This window comes from Saccopteryx bilineata, chromosome 9 (genome assembly GCF_036850765.1).
Source record: "Saccopteryx bilineata isolate mSacBil1 chromosome 9, mSacBil1_pri_phased_curated, whole genome shotgun sequence".
In the NCBI taxonomy this organism is placed as follows: domain Eukaryota; kingdom Metazoa; phylum Chordata; class Mammalia; order Chiroptera; family Emballonuridae; genus Saccopteryx; species Saccopteryx bilineata.
Genome location: NC_089498.1, coordinates 24,173,789 through 24,199,084, shown reverse-complemented (window position 1 = coordinate 24,199,084; position 25,296 = coordinate 24,173,789). Strand labels below are relative to the sequence as shown.

Genomic DNA, 25,296 nt, shown 5'->3' with positions numbered 1-25,296 from the left:
CTCGAAGGTAGAGAGAACTCCCGCGCTTCCACACACCCCGGAGGGGCTGCGGCCCATCTCGGACATCCCGGTTGCACTTGCAGAAATTAACAGGTGACCAGGATCAAGTTCTAAAGAGGCCTCCAAATCGCCTTCACCTTGGCGCAAAGAAAGACCGAGCGAGACCCTAACAAGCCCCACGTGCAGGGGCGGGGCCGCAGCGGTGACGCCACGGCGCGTGCGCGAGTGAGATCACGCGCCGGCGTACCCTTGCTTGGGGGGCCGTAAAGCGTGGAAGGTCGCGGTCCCCGCTCCCCCGGAACACTTTGCCCCCTCCGTCCCACCCCTTCCCATTCCCTGTCTCCCCCTCACTTTTCCGCCCCGGGACCCCTGGTGACGGTTGTGGCTGCTGCCAGTCTTCCGCCAGATGTTGCCGAGCGCGGAACCCGTGGGGCCCGTGAGGTAAGGAGACAGCTGCGGCGCCGCTCTGACGGCCCCGGCCGCAGGGGCCTTAGCGCCCCGACCGCGGCGTCCTGTCTTTCCGCTTCGGTCTCCCTCGGGGGTCCGCGCCGTCCCTCGTTTCCTGTCGGTTCTGCCTGGTTTTACCGGGGAGACGCGTCCTGGCGCCAGGTCTCGGCCGGCGCGGCCGAGAGAGGCCCGCCTGATGCCTCATACCCCGCGGCTCGGCTCCGCTCGCCGAGGCTGTCCCGGCCCCGGGACCCGTACTCGGCCGCCCCCTCCGGGTGTTCGGGGTGACCCCGCTTCTGCCCCGCGCCGCGGGCTGGCACCCCCGCAGCGCAGGTGAGGCCGGTCCAGCCGGGTCTTCCTCTGCAGGTGGAATGGTTTCCCGCGCTGAGACGTGCGGTCCACCTGTGCTTGACTAACTCGTGCCACTGCTGCAGAGTCCTGCAGTCAAGTCACCCGGGAAACCTGGGCTGGGGCAGCGTCTTAATGCTTGTCCGCTCGGGTCTGACGTGAATGACACTCGGAGTTGCTTCAGGAATCTTGAAGTCCATTTGCTAAGCATGTACGCCGGCCACACGGGGATGCGGGTGGGCCGGGCCCCAAGGCACGCTTTTCCCGTGCGGGGACTTACACTGGTTTGTTCAACTTGCCTGATGGCCTGGTACACTTGTTGAAAAATATAGCACCGTGGACCAGGAGGATCAGAATCGCCGGAGAGGGAGCTCGCGAAATTTTTTTTTTTTTTAAAGAAGTGTCCCAGGTGGCTCTTCAACCGAGGCAGATGTGGGAAATGTTCTGTTAATCCATTTGTCCCCGCCCGGTCTTCCTTGGGGCCAGCAGCCCAGTGCACAGGGTGCTGTACCGTCCGAGGAACAGCTCGGAGAGAGTTAGAGCTGGCCTCTTGCTCTTGCTGGTGTGAACGGCTCTGAGCATAACCAGCCCCAGTATTGACGTTGTTTATAGCAGAAGTTACTCTTTTTTTTTTTTTTTTTTTGTATTTTTCTGAAGCTGGAAACGGGGAGAGACAGACAGACTCCCCCACGCGCCCGACCGGGATCCACCCGCACGCCCACCAGGGGCGACGCTCTGCCCACCAGGGGGCGATGCTCTGCCCCTCCAGGGCGTCGCTCTGCCCCTCCGGGGCGTCGCTCTGCCGAGACCAGAGCCACTCTAGCGCCTGGGGCAGAGGCCAAGGAGCCATCCCCAGCGCCCGGGCCATCTCTACTCCAATGGAGCCTCGGCTGTGGAAGGGGAAGAGAGAGACAGGAAGGAGTGGGGGGGTGGGTGGAGAAGCAAATAGGCGCCTCCCCTATGTGCCCTGGCCAGGAATCGAACCCGGGTCCCCCGCACGCCAGGCTCTACCACTGAGCCAACCGGCCAGGGCCGCAGAAGTTATTCTTAGCAGAGAACAGTATGCAGTCTTTTCTTTTTATTATTTTTAAAGTTTATTTTAAACGAGATTATATATCTTATTTTGTTTTTTTCTCCAGTGGCTTTACCTTCTTTCCTATCAAGCTTCACTTTGCTTTTGTTTCCAAATGGACTAGGCTAGACTGGTTGGTCCCTTTCCTTCAGTTTGCATCCACTTTCATTTTTTTTTTCAAGGAGGTAGATGAGAAGCATCAACTGATAGTTGCAGTTTAGTTGTTCATTGATTGCTTCTCATACATGCCTTGACTGCAGCTGGGGGCTCAAGCTGAGCCAGTGACCCTTGCTCTTCACTGGCTTTATTTTTTTCAACTAACAACTATAGTATTGCCCCCACCCCATGCCCTTTGCTTTGTCTGGCACTTAAATTTTTTTTTTAATTTTTGACATATATTACTAGTTTCAGGTGTACAACGTAGTGATTAGACATTTCTTACGAAGTGATAAACCCAATAAGTCTAGTACCTGTGTGACACCTTACATAGTTATTACAATATTATTGACTATATTCCCTTTACTGAACTTCTCTTTGACTATATATATATTTTCAAAGATTTTATTTATTGATTTTACAGAGAGAAGTGGCAAGATGAGAAGTATCAACTCATAGTTGCTTCACTGTAGTTCGTTGGTTGCCTATTGTATTGATATATGCCTTGACCTGGCAAGCCCAGGGCTTGGAACCAGTGTCCTCAGCATGGCAGGTTGACACTCTATTCACTGTGCCATCACAGGCCAGGCTGAGCTATCTGACCAGGGCTATGACTATTTTTATTACTGGCAATTTGTGTTTCTTAATCCTTTTTTTTTTAACCCTCTCCCCCAACCTCCCTCCCATCAATTTGTTCTCTGTATATGTGAATGTGTTTTTGTTTTGTTTATTTTGTTTTTTAAGATTTCACATATAAGTGAAATCATACGGTATTTGTTTTTCTGTCTGACTTATTTTACTTAGCATACTACCTCTAGGTCCATATGACAAGATTTCATTCTTCATTGTGGCTGAGTAACATTCCATTGTATACGTGTACCACAACTTTTTACCCCTTCATCTGTTGATGGACCCTTCGTTTGCTTGCACATCTTGGCTGTTGTAAATAATGCCGCAATAAATGGGTGCATATACCTTTTAAAATTAGTATTTTGGATTTCTTTGAATAAATACCCAGCAGTGGAATTGCTGGGTAATTTGGTAGGTTCATTTTTAATTTTTTCAGGACCCTCCCTGCTGTTTTGCATAGTGGCTGCACCATTTATGGTCTCACCAGCAGTGCACAAAGGTTCCCTTTTCTCCACATCGTTGTCAACACTTGTTGTTTGTAGATCAGTGTATTTATCTGTTTGTTTATTGGGAGAGAGAGGCAGGGAGAGAGAGAGACAGGAACAGAACATCGAGCTGCTCCTGTATGTGCCTTGACCTGGGGTCGAACTGGCAACTTCATGCTCTGAAATGATGCCCAACCAATTGAGCTATCTGGCCAGGGCTGTTTGTTGATTTATTGATGATGGCCATTCTGACAGGTGTGAGGTGACAATCTCATTGTGGTTTTAATTTTCGTTTCTCTGATGATTAGTGATGTTGTCATAGTGTATAATCATTTTAATGTGTTGCTGAATTTGGTTTAATTTTTTTTTTTTACAGGGACAGAGAGAGTCAGAGAGAGGGACAGATAGGGACAGACAGACAGGAACGGAGAGAGATGAGAAGCATCAATCATCAGTTTTTCGTTGCGACACCTTAATTGTTCATTGATTGCTTTCTCATATGTACCTTGACCGCAGGCCTTCAGCAGACCAAGTAACCCCTTGCTCGAGCCAGCAACCTTGGGTCCAAGCTGGTGAGATTTTTCTTTTTTTGCTCAAGCCAGATGAGCCCGCACTCAAGTTGGCAACCTCTGGGTCTTGAACCTGGGTCCTCCACATCCCAGTCCAACGCTCTATCCACTGCGCCACAGTCTGGTCAGGCGGTTTGGTAATATTTTGTTGGGGCTTTTTGTGTCTATGTTTATCAGGAATATTGGCCTTTAATTTTCTTTTTTTCTTTTTTGTGACAGAGTCAGGGAGGGACAGATAGGGACAGACAAGAAGGGAGAGAGATGGGAAGCATCAGTTCTTCATTGCGGCACCGTAGTTGTTTATTGATTGCTTTCTCATGTGCCTTGACCGAGGTGGGGTGGGGTGGGGGGGGTGGAGCGTGTACAGCAGAGCGAGTGACCCCTTGCACAAGCCAGCAACCTTTGGGCTCAAGCCAGCAACCATGGGGTCATGTCCATGATCCCACACTCAAGCCAGCGCTCTCGGGGTTTCAAATCTGGGTCTCCCATGTCCCAGTCTGATGCTCTGTCCACTGCCACTGCCTGGTCAGGCTCTACTGTGGTCTTTATTATTTCCTTTCTTCTACTCACTTTGGGCTTTTTTCTAGTTACTTTAAGTGTACATTTAGATATTTCCTCTCTTTCTCTCTCTTTTACATTTAGGTTATTTTAAAATTTTCTTGTTTCTTGAGATGGGCATGTGTTGTTGCTATGTATTTCACTCTTAGAAGTGCTTTTACTTTGTCCCACAGATTTTGAGTCATTTTCAATTGTCTGAAGGTATCTATTAATTTTTTTCCCTTGATTTTGTTAACTCATTCATTGTTTAGTGGCATGTTATTTAACCTCCACATTTTAGTGTTTTTCAGTTTTCTTCTTGTCATTGATTTCCAGATTTATACCATTCTGATCAGAGAAGATGCTTGATCTGATTTCAGTCTTCTTAAATTTATTGAGACCTCTTTTGTGTCCTAACATGTAGTCTATCCTGGGAAATGTTCCATGTGCACTTGAAATAATGTGTATTCTGATGCCTTTGAATTAAGTCCACCTTAGTCTAATGTGTCATTTATGGCCACTGTGTCCTTGTCGATTTTCTGTCTGAATGATCTACCCATCGTTGTCAATGGGATGTTAAAATCTCCTATTATGACTGTAGTACTGTCACTCTGTCCCTTTCTGTCCATCATACCGGTGACACAGTGGATAGAGCGTCAGTCTGGAACACTGAGGTCCCAGGTTCGAAACCTTGAGGTTGCCAACTTGAGCACAGGATCATCAAAATGATCCGATGGTCGTGGGCTTGAACAAGGGATCACTGGCTTCATGTGAATCTCCCACTCTCCTGCTTAAGGTACATAAGAGAGCAGTCAGTGAACAACTGAAGTGACTCAAGTATGAGTTGATGCTTCTCGTCTTCCACCCTCCATCTCTCCTGCTCCTCCCCCCCACCCCCCACCTCATCCCCTCACTAAAAAAATTTTTTTAGGTGTTTCTGTGTTGGGTGCACAGATGTTTATATCTTCTTATTGGATTCATCCCTTTATTATTATAAAATGACCTTGACCTGTGTTTCTTGTTATAGCCCTTGTTTTTAGGTCTGTTTATCTGTTATAGGATTGCTACCCTTTTAAAATTTTTTCATTTGCATGAAATATCATTTTCTATCTCTTTACTTTCAGCATGTGTATTTCTTCTGAACTGGGTCTCTTGTAAGCAGCATATGTATGGGTCTTTTTTTTTTTTAATCTATTCAGGCACCCTATGTCTTTTGATTGGCGCATTTAGTCCATTAACATTTAAAGAATTACTGATAGGTACCATATTTCCCCATGTATAAGACGCTCCCATGTGTAAGACGCACCTTAATTCTGGGACCCGAAATTTGAAAAAAAATGTATTACTTAAAGTTATTGACCTCAGGTTTTAGTCATCATAAAATTCATACAACTCCTCATCACTGTCAAAACTCCCATCTATATTGCCTGACCTGTGGTGGCGCAGTGGATAAAGCGTCGACCTGGAAATACTGAGGTCGCCGGTTCGAAACCCTGGGCTTGCCTGGTCAAGGCACATATGAGAGTTGATGCTTCCAGCTCCCCCCCCCCTTCTCTCTCTCCTCTCTCTCTCTCTCTCTCTATCTCCCTCTCTCTCCTCTCTAAAATGAATAAATAATTAAAAAAAAAACAAAAAAAAAACTCCCATCTATTAGCTTGTCCTCATCTGTGTCTGATGACGAATCATTGTCTTCAACAATGAGCGCAAAAACAGGCGTGAAAAAGTGGGAAATGCAAGTAAAAAAAATCTACAACTTCTGTATAAGACTCACCCAGTTTTTAGACCCCAAATTTTTTAGAAAAAATGTGCATTTTATACATGGGGGGAAATGGTATGTAGTTATTGTCATTTATTAACTGTTTTGTGATTGTTTTGTAATCCTCTCTATTCTTTTTTTATTCTCTTGCTGTATCCTCTTGTATGTTGGTGACTTTCTATAGTGTTGTGTTTGGATCCCTTTCTCTTTATTTCTCATATGTATCTTGTAGCTTTCTTGCCTTGTGCTTCCTGTATACCCAGCTGTGTGTATCACAGTCTGTTTTAAGTTGATGATTACTTAAGTTTGAACACATTCTAAAATCACTACAATTTTTATGTATCCACTCCCCGTTTTTGTCATTACTTTTGACTTCTGTGTGTATGTATTGATATGTCCCTTGATTTATTGTTGTAATTACACATGATCTTTCTACTTTAGTCTTTTAACCTTTATACTAGTTTTATAGTTAGTTGATGGACTGCTTTTACTAAATTTGCCATTGCTAGTGAGAATTTTTTCCTTTCCTATATTTTCTTACTCATAATTTTGATGTTTTCTACTTAAAGAAGTCCCTTTAACATCTTCTAATGCTGGTGAAGTGGTGATGAACGCCTTTAGCTTTATCTTGTCTAAGAAACTTTCTCCTTTGAGTCTAAATGATAATCTTTTTTTTTTTTTTTTTACAGAGAGAGAGAGGGATAGACAGGGACAGACAGACAGGAATGGAGAGATATGAGAAGCATCAATCATCAGTTTTTCATTGCGACACCTTAGTTGTTCATTGATTGCTTTCTCATATGTGCCTTGACTGTGGGCCTTCAGCAGACCAAATGACCCCTTGCTTGAGCCAGCGACCTTGGGTCCAAGCTGGTGAGCTTTGCTCAAACCAGATCAGCCCGCGCTCACACTGGTGACCTCGGGGTCTCGAACCTGGGTCCTGCGCATCCCAGTCTGATGCTCTATCCACTGTGCCACCACCTGGTCAGGCTAAATGATAGTCTTGTGGCATAGAGTAATCTTGGTTATAGGTCTTTGCTTTTCATCACTGAATATTTTTTGCCAGTCCCTTCTGGCCTGCGGAGTTTCTGTTGAGAAATCAGCTGATAGTTATGGGAGCTGCCTGGTATGTGACTGACTGCTTTTCTGTTGATACTTTTAATAGTCTTTCTTTGTCTTTAACTTTTGGTAATATAATTATGATGTGTCTTGATTTGGGCCTCTTTGGGTTCATCTTGTTGGAGACTCTGCACTTCCTGGACTTGTATGTGTTTCCTTTACTAGATTAGGGTAGTTCAGCTGTTATTTCTTCAAATAAGTTTTAAATTCTTTGCTCTATTGCTTCTCCTTCTGGTACCCCTATGATGTGAATGTCAGTACACTGGATGTTGTCCCATTTATACTATTCTCATTTAAAACGTTTTTTCCTTTTTGCTGTTTTGATTGTGTGTTTTCTGCCTCTTTGTCATCTGGATAGCTGATTTGTTCCTTTGCTTCATCTGATGTGCTGTTGATTCCCTCTAATGCATTCTTCATTTCAGTTATTGCATTCCTCATTTCTCATTAGTTTTTTTATGTTCTCTTTCTGTTGGAAGTTCGCACTGAGTTCATCTCTTCTTCCCCTATGGTCATTGAGCATTCTTTTAACCAGTGTTTTCAACTCTGTATCCAGTAGATTGCTTTTCTGCATTTTGTTTAGTCCTCTTTCCGTAGTTTTGTCCTGTTCTTTCATTTGAGGCATGTTTCTTTGCCTCCTCCTTCTGGCTACCGCTCTTTGTTTCTGTGTCCGGTCTTGGTAGAGTGGCCTTATGTAGTAGGTGTCCTGTGAGGCCCAGTGGCGAAGACTCCCTCAGTCACCTGAGCTGGGTGCTTTAGAGGTGTCCCTTGTGTGGGTTGTTTGTGCATTGAGGTTGTAGTTGAGCCCTGATTGCTATTGGCATGTCAATGGGAGGATTGACCCCCCAGGCTAACTAGCTGTGAGGGCTGGTCATGACTACAGTGGGCAAGCTGTTGTGTGGGGACTGACCCCATGGAGTATGAGTCGCTTTAGCAGGCCTTTGGTGCCAACCAAGTCTGCCCTTGGAGTGTCTCATTGTGGAGCTGGTTAGGTGGTGCTCTGCAGTGGTTTGAAGCTGGCTACTGGATGTGGTGTTTCCAGTTTTTTTTTTCTTTTTTTTTTTTTCATTTTTCCAAAGCTGGAAATGGGGAGGCAGTCAGACTCCCGCATGCGCCTGACCAGGATCCACCTGGCATGCCCACCAGGGGGTGATGCTTTGCCCCTCTGGGGCGTCGCTCTGTTGCATCCAGAGCCATTCTAGCACCTGAGGCAGAGGCCACAGAGCCATCCCCAGCGCCTGGGCCATCTTTGCTCCAATGGAGCCTCGCTGCGGGAGGGGAAGAGAGAGACAGAGAGGAAGGAGAGGGGGAAGGGTGGAGAAGCAAATGGGCACTTCTCCTGTGTGCCCTGGCCAGGAATCGAACCCAGGACTCCTGCACGCCAGGTCAACGCTCTACCACTGAGCCAACCGGCCAGGGCCTGGATGTGGTGTTTCTTTAGCCCCTCAGAAGGAGCTCTGGTGCTAGTCAAGGTCAGCACGATTTGTGTCTAGCATGGGGCCACCTGGTGGGAGCTACAAAGTGTTTTGTGGGGTGGTCACCACATGTGCTTTGAGGTACTTAGAGGCTGTGCTGTGAACTGAGGCCAGTTGTCACTAGCACTGAGCTTGACATTCTTTGATGGGCAGCATGATGTGTGTTGAGGCTGGCCATCACTGTGCTGGGCTTATGGCTGCTTAGTCAAAGCTTCATTCCAGGCCAGCACTGACTGCAGCTTATGGCAGGCTTGGGGCCACCTGGTGGGAAGTACATGCAAGTTGATACCGGTTACCACCTGTGCCAGGGTTGGAGTCGCTTAGTAAGAAGTACAGGGCTCGCTGAGGCAAGCTGCTGCTTGTTTGGGGTTTGTGGATCTTTGAGAAATTTTAGAAATGTCCACTCTGTGAGGCAAGGCTGTCTGCGCCTATGGAAAAGCTGCTGGAAGCAGCTCCGGCTAGGCGCAGCTCCAGCTGGGTGCTCGAGTTGAGTGGGGCCGGATCTCAGGATCTCACCAGGTCAGGGAATGGTGTTAGCAGTGTTAATGGAGAGCTCAGATTTGGCCCCTTCCTGCACTGGGTGGGAGGAAAGTACAACAAGGGAACGCATGGCACCTGCCACACAGTGTCCTCAGAGAAAGTTGCCCTGACCCTGACCTCTGCCCACCAGAACTTGCCCTGAAGCTAGTCTGTTTAGCTCCTCCTCATGTCTCTGGTGCGTTGTGAGCTGCTACCCCTGTCCTGGAGCCCAAATCTAGTGGGTCTGTGAGAAGCCAGTACATGTATGGCCCCTCAAGAGGAATCCCTGGGACTCCAGCAGCCCTCTAGCTCAGCCCCAGTCCCCACTGATTAACACACCCAGGTGTTGTGGGGTCTCGTCTTCCCGGCAATGGTGCCCTGAGGTGGGGGGCCTGGCTGTACTCCTCATGGAGGATCTTTACAACTGAGAAATATCTCCTGACTCTCTTTTTCCTTTTTCTTTCTTTTCTTTTTTCTGAAGTGAGACACTCTAACCATCTGGGGCATTGCTCCATTGCAACTGGAGCCATTCTAGCACCTGAAGCGGAGGCCATGGATCCATGCTCAGCACCCAGGCCAACTTTGCTCCAATGGAGCCTTGGCTGCAGGAGGGGGAGAGAGAGAGAGAAAGGAGGGGGGGAAAGCTAGAAAAGCAAATGGGCGCTTCTCCTGTGTGCCCTGGTCGGAAAGTGAACCCGGGACTTCCACACACTAGGCCAACGTTCTACTAAGCCATCTGGCCAGAGACTCTTTTCTTTTTTTAGTGGGAGGACAAGAGGCAGACAGACAAGACTCTCACATGCGACCTGGATCCACCCAGCAAGTCCACTAGGGGTCGATGCTCTGCCCATATGGGATTTTGCTCTGTTGTTCAGCAACTGAGTTCTTCTTAGTGCTTGAGTTGGAGTCTGTAGAGCCATCCTCAGCACCTGAGGCCAACTTGCTCCAGTTGAGCCATGGCTGCAAGAAGGGAAGAGAGTGAGAGAGGGGAAAGGAGATGTGAGGAGGGGCTGGAGAAGCAGATGGGTGTTCTCTTGTGTGCCCTGACTGGGAATCGAACCTGGGACATCCACACACCGGGCTGACGCTCTACCACTGAGCAAACCGGCCAGGTTTCTCTCCTGATTCTCGATCAACACACCATGGATGGGGGACCTGCCCATTCTGTGTCTTTGCCCCTCTACCAGTATCAGTAACTGCTGTCTTTATGTGAACACTCTATTCTGCCCCAGCAATCAGTCCTGTGTCTAGTCTTGTCTTTCTCCTCCCAATCTGTAAACATGCGGAGCCTCGGAGTTCTTGTTCCTCCAAGTGTTAGGGCTTTAAATATTGTACTGATATGTTACTGATCCCAAACCCTTCCTGGTTTCCGACGTGTATCCACCGCTGCTTAGTGTGTCTGTGTGGATGCGGGATGGGTATATTTTACTTAACATCTAAAAGTTGAACATTTGAATGTCCACATACACACACACACACTCACACACACACACACACACACACTCACTCACACATACACACTCACACACACTCAATCCCCCACAGCCTCACAGCCTTGTTCCCTGTTCCTTCCCTCTCCTTCATGCTAGAGTAAGTGGCCCCAGTTGCTTAACTCAGAAACGACACTTCATCCTTAGTTCTCCCTTCATCACATTTTAACACGCAGTTTGTTGGCAACTGAGTTCTAGCACCTTTACTTCAAGACAATCCAGTCATGTCTCTGACTCCACTGCCATCATCCTTGTCCACCATGATGTCCCCCCCGGACTCCTGTCATAGCTTCCTAACCCACCTCAGCTTTTCCTCTCTTCTCACAATGCAGGCTCCACATGGAGCCAGAGTGATCTTGGAAGATGTATCCGAACATTTCTTTTTCTCCTTTAGTATTTTCCTTAGCACCTAGAATACAATCCCACTATGTAGGGCAGTGCGTAACAGCGTCTGCCCGCCTTCCAGCTTTCTCTCAGACCGTCTCCCCCTCGCTCCTCATGCTGGAACATGCTGGCCTCCTTTCTGTGCTCGGGCTCACCATGGTCGGTGTCACGTCAGGGCCTTTGACACACTCCTTCCTCTGTCTGGAACACTCATAGCTGGTTCCATTTCGTCCATCACGTCTTTTCAAATGTCACCTTCTTTCCTGACCATGGTATTAATAATGCTGCTAGTTACTCCCTTGGGACATTTTGTCTATTGTTGCCCCCCCACACACAGAGTGACACACTGCCTTCCCATTCCTTTCTTTATGGCCGTGTAGTATCCCATTGCGAGGGTGAACTCCACAATTTGAAATCAGTGTCATGTTAGTGGCCATGTAGGATGTTTCCACCTTTCAATATGACAAAACAGTGCTATAGTGTGGAACTTGAACTTGCTGCATTCACTGATGTGTGGGTCCACCTAATAGCCTTCGGCTCCATCCTGCAGGCTGGCTGCTGGCTCCACGAGGTTCTGTGCTGGCATTGTAAGCACCGCCAGGCATTTGAGCATCGAGCAGAAGATGGCAGACTATTCAAACAGACTTTACCATCAGTTGGAGCAGGAGACAGGGATCCAAACAGGTAAGTAGTGCTCTGCAGTTTTCTTGTCTGCCTGTCCATCCCCAATTCTTTCACTCAGTGCCATGTCTGATCCCATATGAGCTGGCCAGGTGATTGCTAATTCAGACCAGAGTGGTCATCCAGGCTCTGCCACTAGTCAGAGTATTACCTGGACAGGTTATTTCACTTTTTTTTTTTTTCACTTTTGAGCTGCCTTAGGTTTTGTATTTTTGTTTGCTTGTTTCTAAGATGATGGGGGGGGGGATAGTGTGACAGACTCCAGCATGCACCCCGACTGGGATCCACCTGGAAACCCCAACTATGGCTGATGCCTGAGTACAAAGCTATTTTTAGTGCCTGAGGCTGATGCACTCCAATGGAGCTATCCTCAGCACCAGGGGCCATGCTCAAACCAATCAAGCCACTGGCTATAGGAGGGGAAGAGAAAGAGAAAGAGGAGAGATGGTGTGGGGTGAAGCAGATTGTCGCTTCTCCTGTGAGTACTGACTGGGAATTGAACCCAGGACGTCTGCATGCTGGGCCACCACTTTATCCACTGAGCCACCAGCCAGGGCCAGTTTCCTATATTTAAAATGAGGGGATTCAATCATTATTCCAAATCCTTTTCATATGCTATAATTTTATTTTTTAACATTGATTTCAGTGAGATAGGAAGAGAGGGAGGGAGAGTGAGAGAGAGAGTCACATTGAGCTGTTTCTGTAAGTACCCTAAGTGGGAATTGAACTGGCAAACTCTGTGCTTCTGGACAATGCTCTAAGCAACCGAGCTATCCAGGCAGGGCTCAGATGCTATCATTCTTATGAAAGTTTTCCTGGGCCATTTCCTCTGTATTTCACTCACTGAAGCATAGTCAGTGGCAGGACTGGTTCCTACATGGTGGGGAGGGAGTGAGGCGGAGCTTAAGTTTAGGTGCTTGGTAGTTGAATCATAGTTTGACCCAGTGGACTCCACCAATTGCTATTAAGGATATTTTTTATTTTAAAGCATGACCACATTCTTCTTACCTGTGCAGTTAGGGGAAAGGCCACAGGGAGTTGTAAGCTACCCTGCACTGGAATACGCTGGACTGTTCTAGGAGGCAGACTCATCTACGATGTGGTCCCACATGGTCGAAGGTAGAAAGAATGGCTCTGTTTGTTGTAAGGTGACGGATCAGCCGGAAGCCCAGAGTCGAGCCTCTCCCATGGCCGATGACACCGTTTGGTGAGCGCACTGATTATCATGAAGGAGCGAGGCCCAGTGGTGACAATTCTGGACACTCGCATCTGTCACGGTTGCTCTTTAGGAGACTTTGTATAGTTTAGATCGTGGATAAGTCAAGGCTGACCCTGACAAAGGTTGGTAGGTTTTTCTTTTGCCACCTAAAGTGGCTCTGCCATGTGATCAGAATGAGCACAGTGCATGGTTTACCTGCACAGCCCATGTAGAAATCATGTGACAGGTGACAGCATTTCATTAGAGGAAGACAGGTTTGAATTATCTGAAATTTTGAAAACAAAGTAAGCATTTATAACATTTCAATTTTTTTTTTTTCTGAAGTGAGAAGTGGGGAGGCAAGCAGACAGAATCCCACATGTGCCCGACCGGGGTCCACCCGGCATGCCCACCAGGGGGTGATGCTCTGCACATCTGGAATGTTGCTCTGTTGCAGCCGGATTCATTCTAGCACCTGAGGCGGAGGCCATGGAGCCATCCTCAGCACCTGGGCCAACTTTGCTCCAATGGAGCCTTGGCTATAGGAGGGGAAGAGAGAGACAGAGAAAAAGGAGAGGGGGAGGGGTGGAGAAGCAGATGGGCGCTTCTCCTGTGTGCCTTGGCCAGGAATCAAACCTGGGACTTCCACACGCCGGGCTGATGCTGTACCGCCGAGCCAGCCAGTCAGGGCCTAACATTTCCATTTTATATAGATCATGCTTTCCTGAAGTGTAACCTGATTGTCAGTGAAGGGTGTATTTATCTGAGGATTTCAATAAATTAAGAAAATAAATTACTCACTGTACTTCCTTTAGAAAGGTAACTGATTCAAGTCTTTCTTCATAAGAAGTAATAGTCTTCACATTGTAGGAGGATTGTCTTTGACCCTAGTGTAGTAATCATTGTGTCAGGTAGGTTGATTACAACCGGCAGAAAATGACCACTTTGGGCAAAGAGCGTTTGTTGGAAGGTTGTTGGGTGCCTGTTGATTTGGCAGGAGGGTGCAGCCGGCAGTAGCCTGGCCTCGGAATGTGGGTCCCACAGCAGGCAGTGCCTCAGCTGGAACAGAGCCATGGGCATGGATGCTCGCACCTGAGACCAGTGACCCTCCTGCGCTTCAACTACTGGCAAGCCCCATATTCCAGGGGTCTGACTGGCTGAGCTTAGGTGTCATGCCCACTGGCTGTACTGGGGAAGGCGGTGGGGCCCCACCCCCTGGGGGCTGATGTCCTGAGTTCCCTTCACCAAGGGTTACAGTCCCACCAAAACTACGGGAGAAAAACCTTTTAAAAAGAGTGAAGAATATGATGGAATCTGGGTTCTATTCTTCCCCCAAACGGTTTTTAGCAATGGCATCTTTTATTTTTGAGATTGATTTTATGTGCATTAAAATTTCATTTGATCCTCACAAAACTCTGAGCTGAGATTGTTTGGCTGGTGGCAGTCCCGGGACTCATCACAGGTCTCCTCACTTATAATTTCGCGGGCTTGCGTCTTTGCCGTGGTACATTTGTCCTGGTCTGTCTCAGTCCAGCTGACTTTTCTCGCAGGTTACACGAGGACAGGCTCCATCTTTCTGGCCCAGACGCAGGACCGGCTGGTCTCCCTGAAGCGCATCAACTCAAGACTGAAGTACGTATGAGACTGGAAGCCAATCCCGGGTTTCCTGTCACACTGACCTCTGCCAGAGGGCCAGTGAATGTCATTGTCCCCTTGTGTTCTGTGGCAGTGTTATAGGCATCCCTTCTGAGATCATCTCCCTCAAGAAAGTGACCGAACTCCACCCTCTCCTCAACGTGCACGACCTGGTGGGGGCCATGCACGTGCCCGAGGATGCGGTGGTGTCCTCTGCCGACGTGGCTCTTGCCCTGGCAAGCGCTGCCTCCCAACAAGGTAAGCCGGTTTGGGGTCAGGAAGGAAGCGGTTGTCTAGGAGAGCGTCTCACATTAGCCAGCTGCACCCCAGCCACTCCTTGTACACTGGGTCTTTGTTTTTTGTGTGTGTGTTTTTTTTTACAGAGACAGAGAGTGAGTCAGAGAGAGAGATAGACAGGGACAGAGAGATGAGAAGCATCAATCATCAGTTTTTCGTTGTGCATTGCAACACCTTAGTTGTTCATTGATTGCTTTCTTATATATGCCTTGACCGTGGGCCTTCAGCAGACCGAGTAACTCCTTGCTCGAGCCAGTGACCTTGGGTCCAAGCTGGTGAGCTTTGCTCAAACCATATGAGCCCGCACTCAAGCTGGTGACCTCGGGGCCTCGAACCTGGGTCTTCCGCATCCCAGTCCGACGCTCTATCCACTGCACCACCGCCTGGTCAGGCTGGGTCTTTGTTTTACTGTACTATCTGTTGATATTTTTCCTCGGGGGCACGCACTGCTTCTGGTACTGATTTAGTCCACATCAGACTTACAGGGCTCCTTTCCCCCACTGAGCCTGGAAGCTTCAAGGTAGAGCACACCGTGGCGTTTATCCCCAGCAGGGATCGCGCCCTGGGTTTGGAATGACTGAGGGGAAGTCACAGCAGTGTCCATGGGGTTGTGACTTTGAATGAACTGATTCACGATGTGGTTAGATTAGATTTCAGATGTCATATTTGAACTTTTTCTCTCTTGCCCCTTCTGTGATTCCTGCAGTTTAATTGTGCACTAAAGGCAGTTATTAAATTTGCCTGCCATTTTTAACCTTGGGAAGGTCTCATTTGTAGTCTCCAGATATGGGTCCTAGCAGCTTTTTTGTTCAGTTAAAGCACTGACCCAGCCTTTTCAGTTTTTTTAATTTTACCATTGATTTGAAACAGAGAGGCAGAAGGAGATGAGAGAGGGAGAATGAATTAAGTCATTGTTCTACCTAGTTGTTCCATTTAATTGTGCACTCATTGGTTACTTCTTGCATGTTCCCTGACCGGGGATGGAACTTGTGACTTAGGCACACCAAGATCACGCTCTACCCACTACACAACCCAGCCAGGGCCTGGTTTTCAGTATTTTTTTTAAATGTTTTTCTTTAAAGAAAAAAAAAATTTTAAAGACTTTATATATTAATTTTAGAGAGAGAGAGAATTGGGAAGGAGCAGGAAATATCAAGCCTCATATGTGCCTTTACCGGGCAAGCCCAAGGTTTTGAACTGGCGACCTCAGCATTCCAAGTCAATACTTTATCTACTGCGCCGCCACAGGCCAGGCTTCAGCATTTATGATTGGCAATCTGTAGCAGATACCTTAATTCTGGGAAAGCAGAGGATCGATGCTCCAACCCTGTCTTTACCTTGGAACAGGTGTTCAGATCTGTGACTGGACAAGCGTTCTTCATGGGATGGTCAAAAAAGGTCAAGTTACACCTGGCCGATAGCTCTATTGGTTAGTGTCACTGTGAAGCGCAGAGGTTCCGGTTTGATTCCCGGTCAGGGCACATACAGTAACAGACCAATGTTCTGTTTATCTCTTCATAAAATCAATAAATAAAATTAAAAAGAAAAAAATCAAGTTACTGGCATGGAGACAGATAAAGGACAGATCGAATGCCAGTATTTTGTCAACTGTGCTGGTCAGGTAGGTTAGCAACAATAGGCATCACGGGTTTTTTATGTACCTATCTTTGGGATTTTTGATGGTGACACAAACTAAGCAGATGCCGGGTTGGGCCTTTTTCTTTCTAGAGTTACTCATTAACATACTAGGTTAATGTATTATATGCCATGTAATAAGAAGTACATGTGATTTGAGTGTATGTTCTTTAAAGCTGTCACCGTGGGAGGCTTTCCCGGTATTCCCGAAATATCACTGTGCAAAATGTTTTTGGAATTCCTCTTTTAGAGTTAGCCACAGAGACTGGAATGTTCTGTGTACTCTTTCAGTCGTAAGAAATGTGGGTCAGTATTGAAATCGGGAATTAAAGGGGTAGGTTTAGAACACTATGAAATTGGTATAGACACGTTAGCTTACCTATGGACTCCCAGATGTAGTTGCTAAAAAAAATATTTGGATAGGCCCTGGCCGGTTGGCTCAGTGGTAGAGCGTCGGCCTGGCGTGCAGAAGTCCCGGGTTCGATTCCTAGCCAGGGCACACAGGAGAGGTGCCCATCTGCTTCTCCACCCCTCCCCCTCTCCTTCCTCTCTGTCTCTCTCTTCCCCTCCTACAGCCGAGGCTCCATTGGAGCAAAGATGGCCCAGGTGCTGGGGATGGCTCCTTGGCCTCTGCCCCAGGCACTAGAATGGCTCTGGTTGCAACAGAGCAACGCCCCGGATGGGCAGAGCATTGCCCCCTGGTGGGCGTGCCGGGCGTGTGCAGGAGTCTGTATGATTGCCTCCCCATTTCCAGCTTCAGAAAAATACAAAAAAAAAAAAAAAGATAAACAATAAAGTGCAGTGACTGAATGCATGGATGGCATCTCAGGATAGTAGAAGCTCGCTGGCTGCTTTTCTCAGATAATGTTGTCCCCACAGGAATGACTAAAATTGCATGCTCTGTTTCCCTCTCAGACAGCAGCTCACAGCTATGTCAGCAGTTAGTCAAGTACCAGGTTCTTAATGTGAAGTCAGTCATAAGGCATGATGTCAAATCCAGTGGCAGACAGGGACTGCAGGAGGAGGACGGAGGCCCCACTGCGTGCAGGGCGCGGAACGCCCATGTCTGCTTTATCTCGGTTTCCACATTCTCTCCAGTTTGGTAACAGAGGAATCAAACACATACAGATGAAGAGTATTGCATGGACATGGTAAGAGTAATTAAAATGTCTGTTTATTCATTTACAAACCTAATGACATGAAAAGAAAACGTTAATTGAAATCTGGCCTGACAGAAACACAATGCGCAATGTTAACAGCATGCTCATGGAGGGCAGAAAGGCTCAGTCGCCTGGGTGCCCACTGTCACCGGGGGTCTTGAGAAAAGATCCCATTTACCTCAGCGCCCCAAATGTCATCTGGACCACACGCTACTGCCACACAAGGACAGAAAGGGGCTGAACGGAACCGCACATTTACAAATGCAAATAATGAGTTATGGCACTTTACAGTAATTACAACGGTGCTTTGATACATTCCGAGAGTTGACCAGAGTCAAGTGTGAGCTGAGGCAGGCTGTGGCAGCTTCTACCCCACACCCATCTGCTCTGGGGAAGGAGAGGCTGAGCAGGGTAAGGGGAACCCTCAGACTGAAATGGAGTTTCTTTTTCATCCATCTTCTCTCCACCCAGCATGGGACATTAAGGCACGAGAACTGGCGTGGAGAAAGGACGTGCTCCAAGCCCCAGTCCTTGGTGTGCAAGGGAATTCTTGGCTTAGATCTTTTGAAATGGAAGCTAAAAATATCCTTCCTACCTCTTGTCATTTCTGTCCTTGAGGGACAGAAAAGAGAGAAGGCAGAAGATTTGCAAAGGATAAAAATAGCTGCCCCTAAATGTCATGAGATTAATGGCCCATGAGAAATGTGCATTTCTCTAAGGAATGCAGGGACTCTGCTCAGAGAAGTCAAGAATCATTATACAACTCTGACATTTCATGGACAAGGAGAGGGCAGACACATACAAAAATATCAGTCCTCTGGAGAAGTAGTGCATCGGGTAGTGACGAGGGGTTGCAACAGTGAAGGAGCCGTGTAACTCAGCACCTGGAAGTTGGGGTGGCAGGCAGCACAGGCCAGTGGCCACCGGTTAGTCACAGCTCATTGCTAGGAGTCGTTCATGCCTAAAACATCTTACTGTCACCTACCGTTTCTTCTATTCGATTGTGCTTCTTCTGAATCCATGTGCCTGGAAATGACATGTGTGAGATGAAAAGTTCCCTATCTCATGCTGATAAAATGCTGCTTATATCAAAGTTTGTGAGGGATTGGGGGTGAGATACAGGAAAAAAAGTGAAAAACAAGGTTGTTTTTTAGTATTATGCTCTGTTGACCAAGCCTCTACCTTTGACAGTAATTAGGATCCTGGCTGACTACACTGCCAAAGAAGCAACAAAGATGTAAAAGTGAACCTTTAGCTGACCCCTGTGCAAACCAGTGCAGCTGTTTCAGCAGGTTGTAGCAGATTCCTTTGATCTGCCGCAGGTTCTTGAAGGGACGGAAGACACACTCAGCTGCCAGCAGGGGTCTGAGCCCCAGCGGGAAGGCAGGCGGTGAGTCAGGCTTGGTGATTGCTCTACTCCTGCAGAAACAGGTTCATCGCTGGGCTAAAGGGTCTTGGAGCCCCAGCCCGAATGGCATTGCTCACATTTGCAGTACGGTACAGATGCTCCCAGAACACTAACACTTGTTCCCTCATCTCCCGGAACATGTCCTACCCATGCCGAGTATGCGACTCATCACTAGTTACAGGATATCAGACAGGCTATTACAAGCATGTAGTTTCTGTCCCTTTTTGCTCTTAAAATGTGCCCAATTAGAGCTTTTCTGACTTCAGTGACATCACAAATAGGAAATCTTTCTGATGCAAGTTGCAATTTAGTCAAATGACTGTGGCAATGCCTTGAAACGGGACATACATGCGGCACGAGTAACAAAGGGCTGAGAAGATATTTCAAGGAAGGAGAAGGTGCACAGGAGAGTACAGCCTTGGGTCCACATCTGTTTGAGGCTAGCACACTTTGTGTTTCTAGGTTTTCAAAGATTACTCAATTGAATCTGCTGGCAAGGTAGAAGAAACGTGCAGATTCCCTCCCCAAGACGGCCCATGTGAGGCCGGGTCATTTCAGAGAAAAAAAAAAGCACTGCCTCCTGAAACAAGTCCAGCCCCCACTTGTCCCTAGAGAGAGGTGAGTTGTTCCACAAGACAAATGCTTGTGACCCCACTGCCCCAGAGATGGAAATGACACACAATTCTATGTTTTGATTGTCCTCCTTCAGATTTAGAACCAAATAGCGAAAACTGCCAGATTCATATTGCCTGTATTTGAATGAAGAAAAAGAGACTTCAAGGATGAACTTTAAAGTGCCAAAAAAATGTGTACTCTAGGGCTCAGTAGACAGTGACACCCTGGAAAGAGTATCATTTTGTCAGTATTAGGAGTATGACTTCTGCTTATGAGCAAAATGAAATTTATACATAAGTCTAGAAAAGATGGTTTTGGAATGATGCGGAGTATGCAATACCTTTAGCTCTGTTATGACCGTTTCCATCCCTACTGGTGACACCTGCATCAGCATGGCTCCTTCTCACAGCTCTGCTGTCCAGCCGGCAACACCGCCCGCCTCTCTCCTCTCTGCCTAGGAGCAGCATCTCTCAGCTAGTCAAATATACTTTTGTTCCAAAATGGCAAGGCCCTCCAGGCGATTCTAATCATATGCTCCCTTAATAAATCAACTAAGACTTCCTAAAAAGGTGCACACTGATCAAGTAGGTGTTGTCCGGCTGGAGAAATGGCAAGAAATGTCTAGAACAGTCCAGTCTGATTAAGTGGGTAAACAAATGCCAGAGCAGGCTGGCACCCGAGAGCATCTTTAACATACTTACAGACCTATCCGAGCTAATGCTGCTAAGAAGCCAGGACAACAAAAGCTAGTTTAATTACTTAAATCTAACAGCACTTTATACTTTTAAAAAATCAGAATAGGGACAGCTTAGGTTCAAGGGAAAATTAAGTGTTGGGATAGACAGTACAGTCACTAATACATTCAAGTTTCACCCCTGAACAAGGTCCCTGCAATTGTGCATGGTCCTTTTGGGGACATCCAAGTCACTGTTACAGAGGAGACGGGAAATAACGGTGGAAAGCAGTCTGCTAGGCTCACAACGCACACCGTCCACACGCAGAACTCTCTAGACCAGCAGAACTCTAGAGCAGCGGTTCTCAACCTGTGGGTCGCGACCCCGGCGGGGGTCGAACGACCAAAACACAGGGGTCGCCTAAAGCCATCAGAAAATACATATTTATTATAAATAAATGGCTTTAGGCGACCCCTGTGTTTTGGTCGTTCAACCCCCGCCGGGGTCGCGTCCCACAGGTTGAGAACCGCTGCTCTAGACTGATGTGGGTCACCTGTGGGCCTTTCTGTCCTGTGCCTGAAGAAGCCAAACTGGGGATTCCAGCACTCCTAAACTCATCATGGCCAACAAGGTTTAGTTACTCAACCAGAACGGCATGCCCAACTTCCCCTCCCTTTTCTCAAGGGAGAGTTGTTGCTGAGCTAGTGGGCCTACTACAGAAGGGACAGATGAGGAAACTGATGAGGAAAATCAAGATGGGAATGACTGAACTTTGAGCAGTTGGAAGAAAAGCAGCAGTTTAATAGAAAACAGCATTGTTTGGTGTTGGTGCTTTCTGAGGTTAAGACCTTTCGTTTCATCTGGAAAAAGCAACACAAAAGGCAACATGGCTTTTCCCTTTCAAGTACTGTGGCTTGTTCACTCAGCTAAACAAAACCCCTCACTATAGGGATTAACACGAGATGAAGAAAATTATAGGCAGGTGGCACTGGCCCTACCATCTGATAACTAGTTTGGTAGGGAGGCTGGCAATGGTGCCAGGTTAACTATCTCTGCTGCAGCCCAAGGACACCCACACGATGCCTCTCGTCAGTGAGGTAGATGGTCATCTTGCTAGAGATCAGGGTGCCAACCTGCAGCACAGGGGAACGGGAGGACGAGCTGCCTGGCTGGAAGGCACAAACTGCTCCACGGCCTGTAGCAAACACACAGCACCCGCCAGTGCCAACAGGCTACTCCGAGAACACGGCCCCACAGAGACGGACTCTTTCCTGTTCCCACTAGCTTCTCTCGCTTCCAGTCACAGCACTTGAAACCAGACTATCGCCTGCTTGCACAGGTGAGGCTTGTTCCTGTCCTGCCTGTCACACGTTTCCTATCTTAATGGGAATCCGAGGAGTGGAGGGACAGGACAAACAGCCAGGCAAGTGTTAGGACACAGGGAACTGCAACAGAGGAGGTGAAAGGACAAGAAAGGATGCAAAGCAAAGTTTAAAATTATGTCAACGAGATAAGAGATGGGAGGCAAAGGTTAAGTCAAGAAGAGCGCTGGGATGGGGGGGAGGAGGTGAGACTGCCTGGCATTACTTGCCGTGCAAGTCACTTAGCTCAATGTCATCCTTTCGGCGCTTATGGGTGAAGAGGGAGGCGACTGGGTACAGCCTTGCCTTGGCCTGGAACCGATGTCCCGCAATGTCAATCTCGTACTCTCCCCGGTTAATGAAATCTGCTGTTACCACCTGTTCTTCCCCAGTGTCCTCAGAGAAATTGTGCACGAAGCCCAGGCAAACATGGCGCTCCAGAGTGTAGCTATAGGCACTGCTGGTGGTCTTGCCAGCATACTGCCCGTTTCGGTAAATGGGCTCTCCCCACCAAGGCCAGAGGTCCAGGTCTGTGTCGTGGTCATCCAGGATGAACATAGTGAGGCGCTTATACACCCCGTTCTGCCTCTGCTGCAGTAGGGCATCTCGGCCAATGAAGTCCATCCCCTAAGAGAGAAAAAAGTGAGGCAGTTGAAGGTGACTAATTTCTACAAATTATCATGGCACATTAATGTATCACCATAATCAATTCAGAAAGGCAGCACAACGGGAGGGGCCCTGTGTCACTGTGGTGGCGTACGATGCTCTTCCCCTGCCCCCCAGTGGGCTTTGGAGAAACTGTTTCCCAAATGAAAAACTGCATTCACAATATAAAAGCAGCATTCAATGTTTTTATATAACCCCACCAAAAAGTCCATGCACGTATACCTGTCCTCACTGTGCTTGTGCACAAAAATAAGAGCAGAATGATCACAATAGTGATCATCTCAACAGATAAAATAAGATTTTCTTTATATGTACTTTTCCCTATTTTCCAAAATGAGCAGTCATTACTTTTATATCAGAAAAATAGTTATCTACATTTTCTCAAAAAGAATACTGTAGATCTACTGTAATGATAGGGGACAGATTGCTAAAGTAAGAGAGCAAGTGTGTAGTGATCAACCATCTGGGTCTTAGAAAGCGGCGAGGGGAAATGGTACCCTCAGCTGTTGCGAGGCGGACTGCTGGGTCAGGTAGCTGTGATGTGGGCGGGGATCAGAGGTAGAAAAAAGACTTTGCTGAACACTCTCTTAAATTATGACTTTTTAAAAAGTCATGTTTATATATTACTTTAAAAAGAAAATGTGAGGCAGTTGAATGGAAGGTGACTAATTTCTACAAATGATCATGGCACATTAATGCATTACCATAATTCAGAAAAACTTCCCCAGAAAGCACTCAGTCTAAAAAAGAGAAAATGCTGAAAACAAGTGCTGTTGGTTAACTGTTTTCATCTTAGGGTGTTTTATCCTGTAGGTACTCTTCATCCTAAGGCCATCCTCCCATCACTGCTCGCTTGATGTCACACCTCCCAGCTCCCACCAGCTCCAACGCATATGCCCTGCTCAGGGAGGTGAGTGACCACGGCTTGCCCACGGACACAGTACCTTGTCTAACTTCACCCGAGACTCTCGTCCACACTCTAGGGGGGTGGTGAGGGTATTCAAGTCCTGACCCCAGAAGGCAAAAAACTTCTCAATTCGGAGACTACGAAGAGCATAATACCCAGCATTCCGGATTCCGTATTTCTGCCCAACGCTCATCACTTCATTGTAGACATGTAGAGCGTACTGGAGGGAGGAAAGGTTAGTGAACAGCAGACCTTCAGCTTTCAACATGGAGCATGTCTGATTGCTGACACTGTTAACCTAGACAGGGGAGGGCACTGTACAAGATTCTCAGGGTGTCTCAGCAAATCAAAGCGCTACAGCCCAGGAGTAATGAACCAGGGTTACCCTTAACCCAGACTTTAGCTCTGTGAAGCAGCATTCATCTATACCTTTCCACATCTCAAAAATGTCTAGGCGAATACACCCAAAGGACTTAACAGAGCAGTTCCAAACTAATGGCCAGCCTCAGAACTGCTTCTCCAGTAAGCCGCTCACCCTCCACTGGCTTTGTTCCAGTTCCGGCTGTGTTCTCACCCCAACTCCCTTATGCGCTGGCCCATGCTATGAAACGTGTTACACATCACCCTAGATGTGTGTGCATAACATCTGATTTTCTGATTTTCCACACAGATTACAGCATATCTTAGAGACCCAGAACGAGTCACAGAAGAAGGAACCAGGAAGGCAGAGCTCTCCTACTCATGGCCCACAACATCCAGCCTTTCACATTGTTCTTTTCTTGGTTCCAAAAATATGTATCAGATAACAAATGGAAAGAAAGCTTTCCAAATTGAAAGCAAAATATTCAATCCCTATCTAAATATACTCTGTTAAATCTAAAGCCCAACAATAGGCTGCACTTTTAAAAACTGTACAAGTAAAAAAGACAAAAGAAAAGATACAAGTCAGAGAAAGATAAGTACTATATGATCTCATTTATATATGGAATTAAAACTCAGAAGAATTAATCATGGTGGCGCAGTGGATCAAGTGTTGTCCTGGGATGCTGAGGTCATCAGTTCTAAACCTTGGGCTTGCCGGGTCAAGGCACATACAAGGAGCAACTACTACGAGCTGATGCTTCCTGCTCCTCCCTACCCCACCTCCTCTAGCTAAAAAAATATCTTTTTAAAAAAAGGAGTAGGGATACAATGTACAACCTCTCAGCACTAGAGATAATACTGCTGTACGATATTTAAGAACATTAAAAGAGTCAATTTTACAAGTTCTCATCACTAGAAAAAAAACTTTTGCATTTTCTTTTTATTGTTTTTGGGGTTTTTTTGTATTTTTCCGAAGCTGGAAACGGGGAGGCAGTCAGACAGACAGACTCCCGCATACGCCTGACCGGGATCCACCCGGCATGCCCACCAGAGGGCGTCGCTCTGCCACAATCAGAGCCATTCTAGCGCCTGAGGCAGAGGCCATGGAGCCATCCTCAGCGCCCGGGCAAACTTTGCTCCAATGGAGCCTTGGCTGCGGGAGGGGAGGAGAGAGACAGAGAGGAAGGAGAGGGGGAGGGGTGGAGAAGCAGATGGGTGCTTCTCCTGTGTGCCCTGGCCGGGAATCAAACCCGGGACTCCTGCACGCCAGGCTGACCGGCCAGGGCTTATTGTACCTTTGAGATGGATGCTAACTAAACTTATTTATTTTACAGAGGCAGAGATAGGGACAGACAGACAGGAACGGAGAGAGATGAGAAGCATCAATCATCAGTTTCTCGTTGCGCGTTGTGACTTCTTAGTTGTTCATTGATTGCTTTCTCACATGTGCCTTGACCATGGGCCTTCAGCAGACCGAGTAACCCCCTGCTGGAGCCAGCGACCTTGGGTCCAAGCTGGTGAGCTCTTTGCTTAAGCCAGATGAGCCCACGCTCAAGCTGGTGACCTCGGGGTCTCGAACCTGGGTCCTTCCACATCCCAGTCCGATGCTCTATCCACTGTGCCACCACCTGGTCAGGCCTAAACTTAAACTTATACAGTGATATATGCCAATTATATCTCAATAAAACTGGGGGAAAACCCAGAAAACATCA

General features: G+C 47.4%; 2 protein-coding genes across 6 annotated transcripts in view; one reads left to right on the top strand and one right to left on the bottom strand.

Annotated features, from left to right (window-relative positions):
- Positions 1-253: 253 nt before the first annotated feature.
- LOC136313485 (pyruvate dehydrogenase phosphatase regulatory subunit, mitochondrial-like) lies at positions 254-25,296 on the top strand. 4 transcript variants are annotated; one of them, XM_066243885.1, is made up of 7 exons: positions 254-441; positions 11,535-11,668; positions 14,414-14,495; positions 14,593-14,756; positions 17,529-17,581; positions 23,128-23,224; positions 23,892-25,296. In XM_066243885.1, the coding sequence occupies exons 1-5, from the start codon at positions 407-409 to the stop codon at positions 17,534-17,536; spliced, it is 423 nt and encodes a 140-aa protein (XP_066099982.1). In that variant the 5' UTR covers positions 254-406; the 3' UTR covers positions 17,537-17,581; positions 23,128-23,224; positions 23,892-25,296. The 4 variants fall into 4 exon arrangements, with proteins under 4 accessions (XP_066099982.1, XP_066099981.1, XP_066099979.1 ...); XM_066243884.1 differs by lacking the exon at positions 17,529-17,581; XM_066243882.1 differs by lacking the exons at positions 17,529-17,581; positions 23,128-23,224 and having other exon boundaries at positions 24,919-25,296.
- Positions 21,068-25,296, bottom strand: part of PDPR (pyruvate dehydrogenase phosphatase regulatory subunit) — a 35,296-nt gene continuing 31,067 nt past the window's right edge. For both annotated transcript variants that reach the window (XM_066243880.1, XM_066243881.1), the window contains 2 exons: positions 23,259-23,441; positions 21,068-22,275 (listed from right to left, as the gene is read on the bottom strand). In XM_066243880.1, coding sequence (XP_066099977.1) covers positions 21,871-22,275; positions 23,259-23,441 — 588 coding nt within the window. In that variant the 3' untranslated portion in view covers positions 21,068-21,870. The remainder of the gene's footprint in view (positions 22,276-23,258; positions 23,442-25,296) is intronic.